The sequence below is a fragment of the Lycorma delicatula genome, chromosome 1, assembly GCF_047948215.1.
Source record: "Lycorma delicatula isolate Av1 chromosome 1, ASM4794821v1, whole genome shotgun sequence".
Lineage (NCBI taxonomy): Eukaryota > Metazoa > Arthropoda > Insecta > Hemiptera > Fulgoridae > Lycorma > Lycorma delicatula.
In genome coordinates this window covers 175,457,880-175,479,580 of record NC_134455.1, presented here as the reverse complement: position 1 = coordinate 175,479,580, position 21,701 = coordinate 175,457,880, and the positions used below count along the sequence as shown (strand labels likewise).

Here is a 21,701-nt window from a genome sequence, read left to right as displayed (position 1 = left end):
CCACCTACGAATGTTGTAGTTTAATTTAAAACATAGCCATGAAAACTGTATTACGGTAAGCAGTCATAGCCAATATACATAGATGTTCAATTACTTGCATAAAATAAATCATAATTTTTGTTAGATTTTTAATGGATAAAAAAGTATCTTCGTAAAATCTATAAGGGCCACACAAAAGGAACAACTGGGCCGTGGGTTGGACATAAGTGGTTTAATTATTCACCTTATTTCATTATTTATATTTTTTTCAATCTACGTGTTTTTATTATAACTTAACAGTTTTGACTTATTTTCTTACAACCATTCTTCTATATACACATTTTTCATTGTTTCCCATACCTTTCTACCTTATGCCACTGTGTACCATACCAACACAATATTTTACTGCCTCTTCCAATATGTGTTCAGTCTTCCTCTCTTCAATACCATCTGATTATTTTCTTTGTTTACCTGTCATTACATACAATATGCCTGGCCAAATTCCACTTCCTCTGCAGAAAATAACTGTACCCACGTTTCATTTTACAATTTTCTTGTCTTTTTTCTTATATCCAACACATTTCTTGACATACTCCAAGTTGCAATTTTTATCCTTACTACATCCTTTTCGCTCAACACCCAAATCTTCATTCCATATTTAATAACTGGTAGCACCATCATGTTATATAATTTTCTTTTTGTTTCCATCTCAATATAATTTAAAATCTGTTCAATCCATCAAAATTTATCCTCTTAATTTCTCTCCCTTGTTATTCTTTAGAAAAGAACAAGGGAGAGAAATATATATAATTTGATTATATATATATATTTATAATATATATAGTCTATTACAATAGATGATTGTAATATACAAAAGTATCTACTTCTTCATTATTTCATTTCCTATATAAACATAATTTATTTCTGCACAGTTTATCTCTTTTATTTTAATCCTGCACTCTGTCCATTCTCTGTTAAACCAAGAATCATCTATATTTATACTGAATCCATCCCAGTTCATCTATTAAAATCTTTTCCAATATTCTAATTAAATATTTTAGCTGAAGGTATATTACCTGTCTAAAACTACTGTGTTTTTATTGTTTTCTTTTGGCTATATGATTCTATTTTTAATGTCAAGTTATAATAAATGATTTAATAATCTCTAAAATGTTTCCTGAATTTCTGACTCTTTCAACCTATGTAAGACAATTTCCTTTAATATTGTCAAATGACTTTTTGAAGTCTATGAATAATAAAATCGCCAGGAACCATAAATATTTTTCTTAATAATTGTATTTCCAAATACTGTCTATTATTGAATAATTTTTTCTAGAATCTGCTTAAGTACCATAAATATATGGTTCCAAATATGAAGAAACTGTACTTATGTGCATACACATTTTATTCATTACTGGAAGTTAACATAATCTATAATTCTTTATATTCAACAAAATAATTATAAACTAAGCATATAATTATACAACCATGGTTCAGGAATTTTCCTATCTTTCATGCATTTATTAAAAAAAAGGTATCTGCAAACAGTGCACAATCAGTTTATATTTCTTCAACTGAAATACTTTCACCTTTCTATCTTTCATTCTGTTAATAGCCAGTGTAAATTGTTGGATTTTTTTTTTTTTAATAATTACGTTTTTGTAATCATTCAAAATGCCTATTTTCTTCATTTCTTCTGCTGTTTTGGATTATCCTTTCCCCACTATAAAGTTTATTATAAAAAATTTGTTATGACATTCAGCAAATCTTTCTTTTCCTTCTCTATTTTTCTATTTCATCTTTTAGAACCAGAATCTTATAAACACTTATTCTTTATTCCTCAAATAACTTTTAACACTTCCCATATATAATGATTCTAATAAATCATCTTTATACATCCATTAAATTTCTTCCCAATAATTTACAAAATTGCTGTAAATTTAATTTTCTCTCACTGTTATTTTTAAGCCTCCTCCTTTCCTCCATACATCTTTTGACATCCTCTTGTCCCTACCTATGCTTGACATCAATCTCTCTTCTTGCCAAAGAAAAATCTATTTCATCGTCTCTTCATCTCGGTTAGTCCAGGTTCATTTATTTTCAGATCTTTTTAAGAAAAATTTATTCATTACAAATAACTTATGTTTTCAGCAAATTTAAAAAATAGTTTGCCTCTTATTTCTTATACCTGTACCATGTATCTTGAACGACTTTTCACTTTCATTTTATTATGATTTTGGGATTCAGATATCCTATCAATAATACATATTTATATTTATCTTCTTCCATAATCAATTTTACACTTTTTGTATCTCATCTTTAGAGGATGTCGATCACGAGATGACATAGACATACACTTAAATTATTTTTATTCTTTTCTTAACTTATGTTCAATCAGCTTCATAAATTATTTTATTAATTTTTTGAGAGTAACTTCTAAATTCAGTACTTTATCAGATATATTTTTGTTTACTAAGAATTCTGTTCCACAGACTCTGCAGAACTGTTGTAACAGAATATTATTACTGTGATTTTTAGAAGCATGCACCAAGTCTTATTTCTGCTAAACCAACAATATTCCATTCCACTTCATTCAGCTCTTCCATCAGTTCCACAAGCTTATTTTTGTGTCTTAATGAACAATTTGTAACCATTCTAAATTTTGTTGGTTACGAACGATATATATATTATGTCATAAAGAAAAAAGTTTCAATATTTTAAAAAGTAGTTAATATTCATTTGGCTTAGCTGATATTAAAAACAGAAAATAGGCAATAGTATTATATTATTTTAATAGTTAAATAAACGTAATTAGTTTGATAAGAAATTGTATTACATAACTTTGTTTTTTGATGTATGACATGGTCTGGATAGCCAGACGGTGATGTCATCGTGGACTGGTGTGAGCATATACATTCTCAGAAAAAAGTGTGTACGTGCTTAAATACGAACGAGCGTCTGGCATGGGAAGCCAGACTGACATTCTTTGTTTTCAGGGCTAGTGTGAATTTAGCAGTCATGGAAAGGAGACGTGATTTGAGTTGGATCGCACGGAAGTGATGATGTGTTCTTTGTTCGATGAGACAGGACAGTGAGACTGGGTAAATAGGTGTATTCGATGCGAGGTCATCATTATTTTTATATGTGCAGGAAAGTATTCTTATGTAGAGAAAAATTAATAATATGATTCCATATAACTCTTATATAAATAATATATTTAACTAATATTAAGAAAAAATTATCTTCTTGTATTGTTAACGTTAACTACGTTATTTTATATATTTTTTAAATATGACAGACGAGTAGTGTGGAAATGTGTTTTCTATGATTCCATATATATGATTCAAAATAATTTTGATATGCTTAATGTGTTCAATTTATGTTAAAAAATTATTTATCGTATTGTTAATGTTAATTATTTTTTTTTATTTTTAATAATATACATGTAATCAGACTACATAACCCTAGTACATTTTTTCGTTGTTCCCCCCTTAATTTGAATTGTTTTGTGATTGAGCTTTTATTTTATATTGATTCTTCAATGAGCTTTTCAAATTAAATTTTCTTTTTTTTTTAATTTGGAAGTAAGCTCGCAAATTATAGCTGTGTATAATGTCTACATCTCTTTCCTCATTCTATTGCTGATTCAATGTATTCAATTTATATTACAATCATATAAAAACTTCTCGTTTTGTTAACTGATATATATTCTGCCTTCCATTTTCAGTTTTATAAATTTGTTCATCATTATTATCAACTTCAGTTTCTTTTTCATTCCTCTTCTCTACTTAATAAGATATAATGAACAATGCAAGAAATCTTTCAGTTTCTTCTCTTCCTTTGTTCATATAACTTTCAATATTCATTTGTAGTCTGTTATTTCTAGATTCATGTCTCTGTTTCTCAAGCTGCATGTTTGTGACATCCTGGAGTTTTTTTTGTTTCATTTTTTATATTTATTTGACTGTGATTCAATTGTTCTTTTTTGGCTGAATCTCTGCATTTACTTTTCTAAGAAATTATTTAAATCTGTATCATCTCTCCATGCTCTTACATCCATTATCATTTTTGCAATTAATAACTTAATTGCACAGATTCCTCCTTTCTTCCTAAGTTTCTTCATTAATGGGATCATCTCTTTCATTTTCTATAGTATACCATTTGAATAATTTTCCATTAAAAAAAATATATTCAGTTCCTTACATTTTTTTGCATTTTTCAACACCTCAACTTTCTTCATGATGTAAATTTTAATAATACAGAGTGGTAACTGCCACTTCTTCCCAATCTAAATAATAATCTATTTGAATTAGCTTCATACAACTACTAATCAAATAATCAATTTCAATGTAACCTTTAACCCTTTGCATTCTTTTGTCAAATGCAGTTTGACATCATAATTTACTGGTACTGCTACTCTGTCGAGTATAACTCTATAATGAATTTACACCTAGCACTCTTTTGTCAAGTATGACTCGACATTTTTAAACTAATCGCGGCTAAGAATGAGATTAAAAAATGAACAGACATCTGTTTGTAAGATCGTAAACCCATGCAATATTAAAATTCAAAACTGATATAATTGAAAAAAGATAGTCTTACACTTAAATACGTTCTCGAAGTGAGGTTCTGTATTCTGTGAGTAGGCATGGCAACTACAAGTCATTCTAGTAGTTTTTCAACTGATTCTGATATTGAAAATGAATTTAATGATAATAAAGATGAAGATCCAGATTATAATTTTGAAGAACATGATCAAGAAAATGCTATTTTGGATAACTACAGTGAAACTGAAGATAGTGATGATGAAATAGTTGAACCCCAAGGTAGGCTTACTCCTAATGTTCTAGAGACCTGGGTTTACACCCAGGAAATTGTTTCAAGAAATATCACACTGAAAAAAATTATCATAGTTGACATGTAAGGCCATCATTTTGATTAAATGAAGGTTTTCGTAAAAAAATTTAAGTTTTTGATATAAGCAATTTTACCATATACATATGGTAACCAACCATAAATTACTATGATTACTAACATGCCTTATGAATCGTACCTTGTAATTGTGGATGAAGTTGGCAATATTTATCCACATACTTCTACAAACAATCTGACTAACAGCAGTTTATATGAATGCAAAATATGCTACTGCTTTAAAAAATAAAAATGCAATTTATTCACACATGAAGAAACATCCTAATAAATTATTAAATCATAAGGAGCTGTTTCAAATCTATTTAAATAGTTTATGTGCAGAAGTTGGTATACAAGACATTGTTTCAAAACTTATTTCTGAAAATGGAATTGATAGCACAAACTTAGGTCAGCCGTTCTTTAATCAGAGTCAGTCATGTCCTGCAGTATTTGCTTCTAAAGCTCAGGTATATGTTGTAAACATATACAACATCGTTGTGAAACAGATAATTCACTTAAATACGCCTTAAATCTACTCAAACTATTGAATCTAAAATTAATGAAGATTGTGAATGTACACATAATGTTATTGATGAATTAATTCCATTAACTTAGAAAATACTGTTCAGATTTCAATGAAACTAATGAAACTGGATCTAGTATAAGTGGTTGTAAGACAGATAACATCTTTAAAATGTAAGGCGATACAGATCATGATAAAAAGGAAAATCTATATAAACATTAAAAAAAACAAAAAAAAACTTAAATCGATAAAACAAGATTAGACACATAAAAAATAACAAAAAACTAAAATTTATTCACAAACCTGATAATTCATCTAAAAAGTTAAATATTGATAATTCTACGAAAGAAAATCACAAAAAACAAATCTATGAAAAAAACAAAACAAATCTAACCATCACTTCAAAATGTATGAAATTACATTTCACAATGAAACTTCTTAGAATCAAACATATTCATCCGATTCAGATGAAAATTTAGTTCTGTTATTTTCGACTGGATTTTATGGCTCGTTTTTAAATGTTATTATTGCTTCTTTAATGCAATAAAGTAATTTGTTAAAACTGATATAAAACTTAATTGATCAAATGTAATACAATGGGAAATAATATTTATATGTAATATTGTATGAAGCTATTGAGATTGTAAAATATATTCATCCAGCATTTAAACTCTATTTTTAACTGCAAGTAAAGAAACACATTAAATATGATAGAGAAACATGAATGCTATGAGCTAAATACATATTGTGTATCAGAACATTTAATTTAATTTTTAGTGCAGTTTGAGTATTACATATTTGAACATTAAATAATTAGTGAATAAATAACATATTTTGTTAAATAATTCTGATTTAGATATTGTCACTATATCAGATTAAGAAGGATCAGATGAATGTATTAATAATCATAAATTTTTAACTACAATAAAAGAAACGTCAGATTTAATATACAATGATCTACCAGAACCCAAGAAAAAAATCAGAATATCTTATGTAACATCAATTAACATAAACAAAGTTTGTTCGGATATAGTGACAAGTCTACAAAAAAATTCAAAAGTAAAAGCTAAAATTCCTGATCCACTTCAAGATGACTTCCGTGAACCAAAAAAGAAAGTTAGAATTTCACTCAGTAAGTCACAGAATAAGGCTGTTCCACTTGAATCAACAGAAGAAAATCTGTAAAAACGGAAGATGGTAAAATAACATGTAAAAAGAAAATCCATAAACCCAAGTGGTGAGGAAGGATACCAAACCTCGTCAAATGTGAAAATATCACCTGCTCTTAATGTTGCATCTTTGTTAATGTCAAGAAAATTAATTTATTCTAAAATAAATCGATTGAAAAACAATCATTAATGAATGTATGTGCTTTCATTTTAACAAAAGTGAAAAATGTTTAGGACTCTGAACTTTTTTTTGTAACATATTTAAAATGATAAACAAGAAGCCACAAAGGAACAAAAGATGAGCCACAAAATAAAGTAGTGTTGTCAAGATTCTTAAAAAAAATGTATTTTCTTCAAATATTAAGTATAAGTTAAAACTCTTTTCATTACTAATTTATATATACGTGAAGAAAATACTTTTGATAAGAGTTTGCAATTGCAGATCATTGACTATTAATTCATAATAGCTTCATACAAATCTCAATTCAATATAACATGTAAAATATCTTTCTATGAAAAATTTTTATAATGCTACCATCTTTGGATGCTTGTTGTGGCAAAGGGTTTCTGGCTGAGTCATTCATTGTAAGCTGGTTTGAACAACTTAATATTTGTTGCTAAAGTCTTTAATTCACTGTGCTAAGACCATAGTAATTTTTAATGCATTACTACAAAAGAAAAAAATAATAGTATTAATATGAATAATCAATATTTTAAATAGTTAATAATTTATAACCTAAAATTTTACTTTGTTAAAATTTTACTATATCAATAATGTAAAGTTATTAAAAATATTACATGACTCAGAATAGATTTCTTTAATTCCTTTAAACTTGCATAAACAAAAAAAAAAATAACACAAAGGTGGAATTTTTAGGTAATTGTGATTTATGTATATATGAAACCCTCTTAGTATTAGATCTTTCACTATAAATTTAATAATCTCCTGTACTGAGAAGTTTTCATTTCCCTTTCAATTCTAATGTGGAGAGGTTTTACTATAATGTTTTACTTATAATGCACTGTCATATTAGTATAATCATTATTAGTGTTACATTTTGAATTCCTGCTAGAAGAAATTTACCTTTTATTTTTGTGCCCATACAATAAAGTCTGACTAACACTACCACCTTCCAGAGTAATTCCTTCCCAACCATTCTCTGCTTGCGCAGTAGACTACAGCGGTCTAATTATGATTCATTTGGCAGAGGTCTAAAATCTTCACTAAATCTTATATAGCACTACCAAAGCTATTCATTTAGAATTAGTTTATGACCTGACTTCACAGTCATTCACTGCAGCATTTAAAAGATTTATCACATAGAGGCATCCCTACTCAAGTTTTCTGATAACGGTTCAACTTCTGTTGAAAATCAGACATTAAAACATTCTAATCAATACAAGGTATAACTTGGTCATTTACACCTGGAAAACCCAATTAAAAGTCTCAATTCCCACGCTATTTTCACTATTTCTACAGATTACAGAGATCCAGAACCTCTTTCAACACGACACTTTCTCATTGGATGTCCACTCACTTCTGTGCCTGAACCCAATTACCAAAAATTGAAATTACCCACAAAGGCCATCCATTGTCAACTATTCCAAAAATTTGTGCAATCTATTTACAGACTATGGTCTAAGCTCTATTTACATTGTATTCAGTAACACAATAAATTGTGTATTCCTTCCCGTAACCTTTGTATTAGAGACTTAGTATTAATTACCAAAGAAAATCCTTCACCCATGCATTGGAAACATGGAATTGCAACCCAGATTTATCCGGGTTCTGACAACGTAGTAAGGGTTGTTGATTTAGATACAGTTAATGGTCAATTAAGAAGCCCTGTACACAAACTATGCTTATTACCAATCTCCAATGATTGAATTAATTATTCATATACTTTATTACTATTATGTTATTTGATTTGTTTTCACACAGTATGATTGTTATTATGTACATAAATGTGTATTATTATTATTTATAATCTAATCTGCATATCTATATTAATCTATTTGTGATGTAACATTCATATTGCTCTTACACTCCTAATATATACAGAATAATTACTATACTACACACACAAACACATATATACTACATATATACATTGTAGTATTATTTATTGATTTATTATTGTGGTGCAATACACCTTAATACGATTGATTAATTTGAGGTATAGATTATCCAAGATTTATATACGTGTTAAATTGTTGATGGCATGAGTATACTGGCCGTTGGATACATCTTACCAGTATACTTGCAAACAACACATTAGAAGAAATCCTAGATCTATATGATTTTAGGTACAAGTAATTTGTCATTGGTACGAGTTATATACTTGCCAATGGATTAAGTATATGTAAATTGTCAATGGCATGAGTTATATACCGGCCATTGGATACATCTTACCAGTAGACCCATGAACACATCAGAAGAAATCCTAAATCTATATGATTGTAGGTATAATTATTCGTACATATCAGATCACTGATTTTGATCAATTTATATATGAGCTTTGGAACTATTATTTATTACATAAATGTGTGATCATTGTTAATACATATGAAAAATAAATGTGAATACAGTTTCAAGCTACTTATGTAATACTTGTATATTTATTATACTTATACTATTATTTATTTAAGTAATATATGTGTAACTAAATGTTTGTTAAGATACAATATTTTAGGTTATATTATCTGCATCATTCATTCATTTATAATTATATTGTTAATCACCCCATCATTTATATGACTTATTGCGATTACAAATCAATGATTATTAATATTATTATTCTTCATATTTTTGTTTCTAATATGTGCATTTTCATATTATAAAGAAAAATATAACCAGATTTTTTTTGATGGGTAGTTATGTTAAGACTCACTCTCTTTTTATTCTTATTAATTTACAAATACATGAACACTCTCATTCGTTCTCTTTCTCTTTTGTAAAAGTAAACAGATAAGTATATTCAGCTAGCCTATCTTATCAGCTGATATTTTATATTAGTTATTCATTATTATTAATGCATTGTTCAGTCTAAATTTAGAGCTCTTATTGTCAACATACATATTCATTAACACATCTTTTCAACAAGGTAATGTAAAAATTACATTTAAATGTAAACATGTAATGATCATTATAACTTATTAAAATTAATATTTAATAATCAACTGGACAATGTCTTTTGTTTATTACAAAATATGAACCAGCAAAGTTAATATATAAAGTATTTACACCGAACTGAAGTAATACACTGAAGCGGTTAGTTATTTGAACACTATCTTGATATTATACATAAATAAAAATTTAATACCATTTTGCTGTGACTGAGCACTTGACCCTGGACCACTGACACCAGATAAGAAATTTTGTAAATCACTCAACTGAATTGGATTTTGACCTAAAAAAATTACAATAAAGAAAAAATCAAACAGAAAACAATTTCAGTTTAGTACAAAACAAACAGTATGTTTAAAATTCAAAATTGATTTTTTTTTAGAAAAAAAATCCAAAGGTGAATTTCATGTCATTTTTGTGCACTTTGAATCTGTTTTCATAAATTATCATACAGATAAAGGAAGTGTAATATTATCACATCATAGGGGAAAATGTAATTTCAATTTTCTAATGAGGAATATGCATGCAGCCAATATAATTTTTATTATTGATATTGTAATGGAAATTCTGAAGCTACTCGATGTGAATATCAGGAAAGCTTTCCTAGAAGGCGGATTCCAAATATGAAAACCTTTTTTCCCCAGTATTATCAGCATTTACGAACAAAACAGTCATTTCTATTGAATGCCAAGTAAATCATCGTGTTAATGATGAAAATTGTGTGATTCAGCATATTCAGTGTAGCAAGTACAAGGTGAATTTCATGTCACATCCCAACCCCGTAAGGGGAAGACACCTACTCTCTCTCTGATTACATCTCACAGACAACAGCCAGGCCTTGGTCGGGATGCCGCTGATGTAAATGCCTTGGCAAGACATTTGCATCAGTAAAATAAATATCAAATTTCACCTTCATGTAGGCCTCAAATGGACATCTTCACATCCAACCTAACATGATATCACACTGGTTTGTCAAAAAACAAAGTGTGGTACATCCTAAGAAAAGAATATCTTTATCCTTTCTGCCTACAGAAGGTTCAAAATATGTGGCCAACAGATTACCTCCAGCGGTTAAACTTCTGTCATTGGCTTCTAGACAACTCTGACAAGGTAAATTTATTTTTACTAATGAAGCTACATTTACAAGAAACAGTCTTCTATTCTAAAAATAGTCATTTATGGAGCAAAGTCAATCTACAGGTACTGTGGAAACTAGTTTCCAACGAAGATTTCACATTAATATTTGGTGTGGTATTATTAATGATAAAATTTTGAGACCATTTGTTTTCAATGAAAACAAATGAGATCCATACATTCATTTCTTGAAAAATAATTTGCTAGCTCTTTTGGAGGATGTACCTTTACAAACTAGATTTTTTCTAGTAAACACCACATTTTTCTTTAATAGCTAGAAATCACTTGAATGTTGATTTCTTTAACTGGATTAGATGTGGTGGATCAATCAACTGGCCACCACGATCACCTGACTTAACATCACTAGATTACTTACTTCATTTGGGGCCATTTGAAAATGATAGTATACTAACAAAACGTTAGAACTAAAGAAGAGTTACTCATTAAAATACAAAACAATCCTGAGATGATATGGAAAGCCATCTGAAATATTTCATGTCGGGCAGCGTGCTGCATAAATTGTAAAGGAGGGAATTTCAAACTAATATGGTAATTGAGGTTTGCTATTCTGTTACCATTTATCATTTCATGTATTACATTTTCTTTGTTTTGCTATATTAAGAACAATGTTTATTAGGTACAGAAAGAATAATACAATTTTCTGTCTGTTATGCTTCAATAAAAAAATCAATTTTTAAGTTTTTATTTACTTTTTATTGGCTGTATTTATATTAATTTTTTCAAAATTAAACTTTCTTCAAGTCTTGTTACTAAATCTTTCACATCATTTAAAAAAACTATTGTACAACAAACCCAAAAAAGGTTTTAGGCCACTGAATTTTGTGTTTTATGTCAGATATCTTAAAACCTACTGCGAGTTACAGTTCCAGGACCTGTTTTATTTTATTTCCCAGCTTAAATTATATAAGAAACCACCTAAACTTTACTCCTTAATTTGGGTCCCAAAAATTACAGTAAGGCTTTATTTTATTAGAAGAGCTGAAATCCAGGTGAGATCTTTTGCTAGTCGTAACTCAAAAATATAGTGTTTCCAGACTTATGTTTACATGAACTTTTTTCATTATTTTCATCAATAGAACATGACCTGAAAGTTTCTCAATTTCTTTATAGGACACCTGTAGAAGGGAAGAAGCTAATCCCTGGTCCAGCAGTCCATATCTACCCTGAATAGTAACCGAGTTTTTCAAACTTTAACAAGTAATACCTATTAGTTTTAAGAATAAAAGAAAAAAAATTTGTTTTTCATCTAAAAAATTTTGTTTGTTTTCCTTAAGGTGTATAAATTAAACAACAAACTATGTCATTTGTAGTATCCATTGTAAAATTAAAAACAAAATTTAAGTAAAGCGTTAAATTAAATTTCATCAAAAGATGATTTAAGCAAAAACAAACTCCCTTCTGAAACGGGTAAGTAAAAGCAAAATCATTCACAGGTCTGCAGAAAAAACAAACTGATATGATAGGTTCAGTGATCTCACTAGTAGGATGTACTTTTCCTGCATTAAGATAAGATAATCATATTAGAAGACATGACTCATTGCAACAGCAACTGTTGCAGTAAGTCTGTCCAACTGTATGTTACTATAGTTAAGATTGCACCCTAGTAAATATGAGTAGTTTGTAAGCCAGTAGCTTCATCTACTAATGGGTAGCCTACACATCCACAACATATTTTGTTGTGATTATTGAATGATACTTAATTTTTTAAGAAAACCTTACCAAAACCCTAGAATCCAGGGTTATGGAACATGAACTCCATAAGCATAGCATTTTGTGAATATATTTTATTATATTACGTATCAACTAAATAGCTTTTATTTATTTATTTATTACAGTCCCTTAATTGTTGACACAGTGAATGTGACGCATTCTTCCTATTTTCATGTTATTATAAACATATTATCCACTCATTAATTATTTCTGTCATTATATTTACTTATAAACTGTCGAGCAGACTAGAGAAATATTTTTAATTCTCATTCAAGTGCGAGTTTTTGTGTGTGTAACATTCAGTTTTGTAGCTGGCTTTCATATTTGCAGGTATATGTTGTTCAGTAAAGTAGTGTATGTTTATTAAATTAGTGTGTTTATAAAGTGTTTCTTTTTAAACAATAGTTATTGTAATGTACTAACAATGCCTTGCAGTTGCATTAATCATCTAAACAATTTTGGCTACATCTGTGGTGAAGTAACGTTGACGTCTCAGAAAAAAATATAACTCTACAGATAAAATAGTCATAGGAATTGTATTTTAGATGTGAATTAGGTGATCAGAGCAAATCTTGGGCATCATATTTTCTGTGCGTCTTGTGTAACACTGTTGACTGGTTGGCTAAATGGATCTTGTCACATGCCATTTGCAATTTCAATGGTTTGTAGAGAACTGAAGGATCACACCACTAAGTGTTGTTTTTGTGTAATAAAGATCTCTAGGATAACAGCTAAAATTAGGTGTACTATGAAATACTCTGATATTCCCTCTGTCATGCGGCCAGTGCCACATAGCCAAGAGGTTCCAATTCCAGTATCACCAGAAGAAACATGGAACTTAGGTGAAGATGAAAATGTCAAATCTTGTGCTGACTTCAGGCGATGAAGAAAGAGATCCAAATTTTTTAGAAAATAGATATACTGAACCTCATTTAATTAATCGGTCAGAATTAAATGATCTGGTTTATGATCTAAATTCATCAGAGAATCAATCAGAAATTCTGGCATCAAGAATGAAATATTTTACAATTAAACATTAAAATAAGTGATTTCTGTAACAGACAGTCAGAATTTGAACATTTTTTTTCTCTCAGTACAAAAACTTACTACACTGTAATGATGTGGACTCTTTAATGGAAGCTTTGGGACAAATGCACCACCTTAAGAATGGTGACTTTTTATTGATTAGTAAAAGTTTAGTTTGAAAGCTGTAGTATTTTACATTGGAAATAAACACCCATCAATACCATAATCATATGCTGTTCACATGAAGGAGTCTTATGCAAATATGAAACTTGAATAAGATTCACTTTAAAAAATATTTATAGCATACTTATGGACATCTGAAAGTAATAGCGCTCTTTCTTGGACTGCATCTTGGATACACTAAGTTCTGTTCTTTTTGTGCAAGTGGGAGAGCAGGGATTGGAAAAACTATTACATAAAAGAGCAGTGGCCAAAGAGAGAGGTACTGTAGGTGAGAAGAATGTTTTTAGTTAGAATTAGTAAAACCAGTAAAAGTTTATCTTCCACTACTACACATTAAGTTGGGTTTATTCAAAAATTCTGTTAAAGCAATGGATCGTAATGGTGGAGGGTTTCAGTCTCTAAAATACAAATTCTCTAATATAAGCGATGATAAAATAAAGGAAGATATATTTGTTTGACCACAAATAAGAGAACTAATGAATGATCCAGCATTTGAGAAATGTTTAAATGACTTGGAGTTTGTGGCAAGGAAATCGTTTGAGAATATGGTAAACAAATTCCTCGGAGACCATAAGGCCAGTAACTACAGAGAACTTGTGAGTGAATTCCTTCAAAACTACAAACAACTTGAGTGTAACATGTCACTCAAAATCCATTTTTTACATTCACATTGGATTTTTTCCTAACAATTTCGGCACTATCAGTGATGAACATGAAGAACAGCAGGTTCACCAGGAGTTATCTATAATGGAAACATGATGCCAGGGTAAATGGAACCCAAAAATGTTCGTTGATTACTGTTGGAACCTGAAGAGGGAGCTACCCACAACAAATTATAGTAAAAAGTCCAAAAGAAATAAATTTTAGGTAAGTACAAAATGCATGTAATGTACTGACATATTACGTTCACCATACATTTTTGTTTCAAAAGAAATTTCAATTACAAAAAACTGAGCCCGATAGAAAAAATCTATTAACATATATGAACTCAGCATAATAAATATGATAAGAATAAGCCATTCACTCTCATTTAACAAACAAAAAATTAAATTTTGTTGGCCAGTGTTATTATTACTTATATTATTTTACTGAAATTAACTTTTTTAAAGATTTCATATTATTCTTCTGTACTGTTAAATTACATTTAAATTCCATTAAATAAACCACCTGGTACAGGGTATCGAGATAAGACATAACTTATCTTAATTTTTCATGAAAATACTTTTGCAAGATTCTGCATCCTCAGTCATGACTGAGGTTTAACAAATTGAAATTTTGTTTGTTTTTTTTTAAATGTAATATTTTTCAAATATATTTAATTTTATGTCATCTTTATTAATTTCTAATATTTCCATATTTGTGTTAATATCAGAAATAGAATGTTTAAATATTTCTTTATTGTAAGTTTTAGTAATGTTTTCAATGACATTATTAGTGTATAAATACTTTATGTATATTTTTTCATTCTTTTGTGTCTTATTATTTATTGATTACAAGGTAATTCTTTTATTATTGTTTTGAAAACACAATAAATAAATATCTAAACCACCATACAAACCTAATAATCACATAATAAAATAATTAAAAAATAAAACTAAAACTAATAATAATAAAATAAACAATCTGGTTATAATACAGATCATTACATTTATAAAATTAAATGCAATGATTGTGATGGTACAGGATGGCACAGAGAAGCGATACATTTTTAATTTGATGTTGACAGTCCTGCAGGTCCATAAGTGGAGAAAGATGTTAAACTATAGAGAAGTACATTTAGTTGTGATGGAGCAGTGGAATAATATAGAGCGTGTGGTTGCCATAAGGGCATTTTACCAACATGGTGACAGTGTGATAGTTGAACAGTGTTTTGGTTAAACTATGCGATTCCTGCGATCAAGTTCCATCTTCACACACAATCAAAACTTGGATTTGTAATTTGAAAAAAGCTAATGGATGTCTATTGTCTGTATAGACACCAGAAAACATTGATGCCATGAAAGCTGTAATGGTAAGGAGTCCTTGTTGTTCGGTGCAAAATTGCCTAGTCATTGGAGCTTGGACATCAGAGCATGCAAAGATTACTCCATAACCTGAAATTTCATCATTACAAGATTCAAATTGTCTAAAATCAATGAGAATGCTAACTTTATTGAAAATCTTTGGATGTCCGATGAAGCCCATTTTCACTAAGTGGCACAAACAAACCCTGCTCAGCTTCACCAGCATCCATTATAAAGTGCTAAACTGGTGTGCAGTTTCGTGTCATAGACCCTTATTTCTTTGAAGATGAAGGGGCTCTGCCGTCACTGTGATGTCTCAACATTATGTTGACATGCTAACATTTTTTGCTCCTAGGTTCCATTCTCTTTCAAATCTTGACCTTCAGGAAACCTGACTTCAAGAGGATGGAGGCACCTCACACACTGCCCGACAGTCTATGGCAGCAGTGAGACGTTTGTCTGGGGGGGATTGCATGATTTCAAGGACTGTTAACATCGCTTGGTCACCCTGGTTTCCAGACCTTTCAGTCTGTGACTTCTTTTTATGGGAACATCTGAAAAGCGCTATTTACCACACTAAACCAAGAAACCTTGTCTAGCCAAAACACAGCTTGAAGAGGAAATCGTCAACATCCTGGAGAACAGATTGCACCATGCTATGTAAAATTTTCAGAACTGACTTACTGAATGTGTACACAAAAATGGACAGCACTTAAGTGAAGTAATTTTTAAAAAGTAATGTGTTCGAAACTTCCACTATTGTAGAACATATTCTCAATATCAAATAAAGGTTAGTAACTTTACTTCATTTTTTCTAATTATTTAATTCTCTGTACCACCTGTATTTATATAAGAAAAAATAAATAGATCCTTTAAAATTAGATTTCTTGAATATTATAGAAACAAAAAAAATAAATTAGGTTTATCTAATATAGCAGACCATCTCATCAACTATAAAAATTCTATTTCTGATAGTAACACAAATTTAAAAATATTAGAAATTAAAAAAGACGACAAAATAAAATGCATTAGAAAATATTACATATATAAATACAAAGAAAATTTCAATTTGATATACCATCAGACAGTGTTTGAGGTCTTATAAAAACTGCAACAGGTAGCAGCACTCATTTACATTAATATACAATTTTCATTATTTTAGCATTTTTATTTCTAAATTTTTATTAAGCACTAGTAGAAATTATTTCAATCATGACTGAGGATGCAGGATCCTGTGAAAGTATTTTCATGAAAAATTAAGGTAAGTTAAGTCTTATCTAAATATGCTGTACTAGATGGTTTATTTTTATAGAATTTAAATATATTATATAAATTTTACATTTATAGATTAAAAATACCATTAAAAAGTAAATATTCCTGGGGTACCTGTTGTACTTGAAGAGTTACTGCTTCCATAAAAAAAAAAGATGGTAGATGAAAGTTACACAAAAGTGATTTAAGTGTTGGGACTAAAAAAAGCTTATAATTAGAAATACAAAGCATTGCGTAATATGATAAATGTACAACTGGTTATGTACCGAATAAAGAAAATAATATCTTTATAAATAATATAAAGAAAAGAATAATAAAATCTAGTTTCTAATGTTTTGATAAATTAGGATAAACTTTTTTACGTGAAGAATTGCGGCATGACTTACAAGAGAATTAGCTACCTTTAAATATTAACAAAACTGTACTACTATTTTCATGTTTAATATTAAGCATATTATTAAAGTATTTCTTGAAGGAATATTTTTATTTTATGTAACTTTAAAGTATTACTATTTGTGGTAATGAAATTACAAGAATGGAATAGAATAATTATCTAGATGTCTGGTTTGATTGTTACATGAGATAGGATAAACATGTACAGGAAAAATTATGTCATTTATAGTTAAAAAATTTACAAAATAAACGCTATAAAAACCCTCGTGTTAATCTACTATGTCCTCAATATATATTTAATTATGTAATTTTTTGCTGGGAAAAGCTTGGTACTTAAAATATTAAAATAATCAGTAGAAAATAGGATGACAAAAATGGTCATAGATGATAAATCTACAAATATAAGATAAAACTAAACACATATTTCAAAAATTAGTAGATATCTGTAATAAAATCTGTTAACTGGGTAGCTATCAAACATTTCAAAGTTCAACTACTACAGATAAAAAATGCTCTCTTATAGTTCTAATTGGATAAAATATTTTAATTTGTTAATTATATTATCAAGACGTTGCTAAAAATAATTCCTCATTGATAGTTATGGACAAATTATGAAGTTATATAATTATAATCATCTGTGATTGCTCTGTAATTTTTATATATTAAATATGATTTAATATGAATATGAATTACAATGATTTATTAAAATCAACCTTAGAATCATAATAGGTTAATCAATCAAGTAAACGTGTGTAAATTAATTTTCACTGTGGTTTTAATTTCGTGACCGATCGGACATTGAAAAAAATAACCCTAGTATCTATAGGTTACTTCACTGCATGCTATAATGTATTGTAGTTTGGAAATTCTGTGAGTACAGCGAGTTTTAATTTGAATGAGTGCACTGCATTTTTTTTGTTATTACTTAACTTCATTGTTCAGGCAATGTTTTTTTTATTTTTCTCAGTTGTTTTATTTTTATTACCAACAGGACAGTTCCATGATCATTAAATGCTGATATAGCAAAAATATGGTAAAACTAATGAAATAAGTATTCCTTGTTAGTAATGATGTAAAAGATCATTAACTGTGTTTTTATGCAGTATTATAATAATACCTTGGTTATTTAGTTAAAATATTATAATTTAATTTCACTTAAAAAATTTCAATCAATGATTTTCCAGCAATAATCTTTTTAAGACCTCAGATAAGGTTTAACATGAACTGTATTATATATAAATTAAAGAATAAAGACTAGCTGTTTCAAGTTTGCAATCATACAGTTGTACATTCTAAGGGCTTGATTTATGACCACTCAACAGAATCTGGTTATATTTGAATCTTATGAAATATTGCCCCTTAGCTTATAAAGCTTTACATTTTGTAATTTTTTCTATAACCTACTTACAAGAAGATTGCTTTTAAACTATTTTGAGAGTATAAAAAATAAATTTTATGTTCAACCAGGCATAAAATTTTCTGAAACTTTTCTACCATTAACCATATTTAAAATAAATTGCTTATTAATTAATGGGCAAATTCATTAAATGATAAAAATAAAAAATCAGCAAAGGCTAACAAATAATTTTTTTTCTTCAAACATTCCACTAGAACTCCAAAATAAAACTTGAAAACAAATATTTTTAAAATTATTAAGGATTTCTTTATCTAAAATTAAAATATTAAATACTAATCAGTTAACCAAAGTATTTATTTAAAAGTTGATCTCGTGAATATAAAAGCATATTCTCAGCAAGTTACCTACAATTGCCAAGAATGATTTTTCTCATATTATGAATTTGAATGACATGTATGTAAATAGTATTACCTGTAGCTCCAGCTGTTGTCCCAGTTTTAGGTGCTGCACTACTGCTAGTGGTTGATGCTTTATTACCTCCAGAGGGAGCAGTTGTACTAGTGCTCGTGCTACTGCTGGTTGCTGGTGGTGTAGTTGTGACTGTTGTAGTGTTATTTGGAGATGATGGTAAACTGCTATCAGGTGAAGGACGACTGTTTTGACCAACTGATGACGGTGAAGGACGACTATTGGCAATATAAACAATATAGTAATTATTTTAATGCTATCATGAAATATATCTAAAATTCTGAAGCTCTTAAAAATATATTTAAAATAGTTTAATATTATACAGTAAATCCGGTTATAATGCACATTGCAGGGGTAAATTCATGTTATAGGGGAATCTCATTAACTCATTATTAGTGAAGAAATGGATGGGAAAAATTAGGGCAGATTGCAGGATAATACGGAAAAGACTATCACAATTAAAAGTATACACACACACATTTTTTTAATTTAAATTCAAATCATTCACTAACATATTGACTACAGTGCTAATAAAATTTAAACCATTAAAACACAGTAAATAGATAAGTTAAACTTACCATATTAATGCAGAGAATTGATTTTGATGGAATCCTGCATCTTCAGTTGGTATTTAAATCTATAATAACTACATTTTAAATATTACAACATTCCAGTACTGGACAGCAGAATTTGCATATTCATCTATAATACAAGGGTTATATTTTTCAAGGCCCGACTGGTCGCAAAATAAAAACCTACACAAAAATCGGATGAACCTTTGAGCATGTGTTGCGCAACGTCTCTAGTATGGCCTTCAATCACGCTGCAGCACTTCATTAGTTCTGAACACGCAGCTAGCACGTAAACATGTCTACAACAATAGCATCTCCCGCCAAGTGTGAAGTGCGTGAGGTAATTCGATTTCTTCAGGCTGAGGGGTGTAATGCAGCTGAAATTCATAGATGAATAAGTAATGTGTATGGTGAAACTTCAATGAGCGACAGCAAAGTGCGACAATGGTGCAGGAACTTTAAACCAGGACGTACAGATGTTCATGATGCAGGCAGTCAGGGAAGGAAGCGAGTGTCAACCAATGATCTCGTTGAGTGAGTGGATGAGGCAATTTGAAAAAATTGTCGGTTCACAATTTCTGTATTGAGTGATTCGTTTCCTGAAATTACAAGGTCAGCTCTCTACACCATTGTGAGTGAGAGACTACAATACCGCAAACTGTGTGCGAGATGGGTTCCCAACATCACAAAACAACGAGAATGGACGCCTCCCTAATGTTTCTCCAGCGCTACCACAATGAAGGAGAAGATTTTTTGAACAAAATTGTCACAGGGGATGAGACATGGGTCAATCTCAAAACTGAAGAAACAAAAGAACAATCCAAACAATGGATGCATTCTCATTCTCCCAGTAAACCAAAGAAGTTCAAGCGACTCTTCTCTAACAGAAAGTGTATTGCTACTGTGTTCTGGGACCGGAATGGAGTTCTCTTGGTGGAATTCATGGAACGTGACACGACCATCACTGCAACCTCATACTGCGTGACTCTTCAACATCTACGAAGGATAATTCAGAATAAGCAGAGAGGAATGTTGTCATCAGGCATTGTTTTTCTCCATGACAATGCTCGGCCGCACACTGCAGCTGTAACAAAGAAGCTCCTGCAGCGTTTTCATTAGGAAGTGTTTGATCACCCATCATACAGCCCGGTTTTGGCTCCATCTGATTTTCACCTCTTTGCTCACATGAAATGCTGGCTAGAAGGACAACATTTTGGCACAGACATCGAGCTGCAGACCAGCGTAGAAACAAGGCTGAAAATACAGGCGGCTCTGTTCTATGACAAGGGTATTGGAAAGTTGGTACCACGCTACGACAAATGTCTAAATTGGAGTGGCGACTATGTAGAGAAATAGCGTAACTATGTAAGTACTTGTTACAAATAAAAAATTTTTTATTTTCACTGTGGTTTTAATTTCGTGACTGATCAGACCTTGAAAATATAAATAACCGTCGTAAATTAAAAATTTATAAAATAGTAACAATTTTGACAAATTAAAAATTCACAAATTATAAAACAAATTATTTTAATGTAATTATAGAAATAAATACCAAAGATGCAAGATCCCAAGAATCGATTCTTGGAATTAATATGGTAAATTTAACTTATCTATTTGCTGTGTTTTGGTGGTTTAAATTTCATTTAAAACACACACACACATACAGACATATATATATATATATACAGTGGCAAATTAATCCGAACACAGTATTTTTAACTGAAAATTTTATTAAAAAAAAACAAAAAAACATTTAATAGTCAAACTTACTCAAATTTAATAGTTTATGGGTCCTTTGTTCTTGATTATATCATTAATCCTCTTTGGCATTGATTCCACTAAGGTAGAACAAT

At 29.5% G+C, this 21,701-nt stretch overlaps 1 protein-coding gene across 1 annotated transcript in view; it reads right to left on the bottom strand.

The window, feature by feature from the left end:
* Nucleotides 1-21,701, bottom strand: part of Rpn13 (regulatory particle non-ATPase 13) — a 45,329-nt gene that overhangs the window by 3,987 nt on the left and 19,641 nt on the right. Inside the window, exons 5-6 of the mRNA XM_075367585.1 lie at nucleotides 19,280-19,494; nucleotides 9,906-9,992 (exon numbers count right to left, since the gene is read on the bottom strand). Of these exons, the coding sequence (XP_075223700.1) occupies nucleotides 9,906-9,992; nucleotides 19,280-19,494 (302 nt within the window). The remainder of the gene's footprint in view (nucleotides 1-9,905; nucleotides 9,993-19,279; nucleotides 19,495-21,701) is intronic.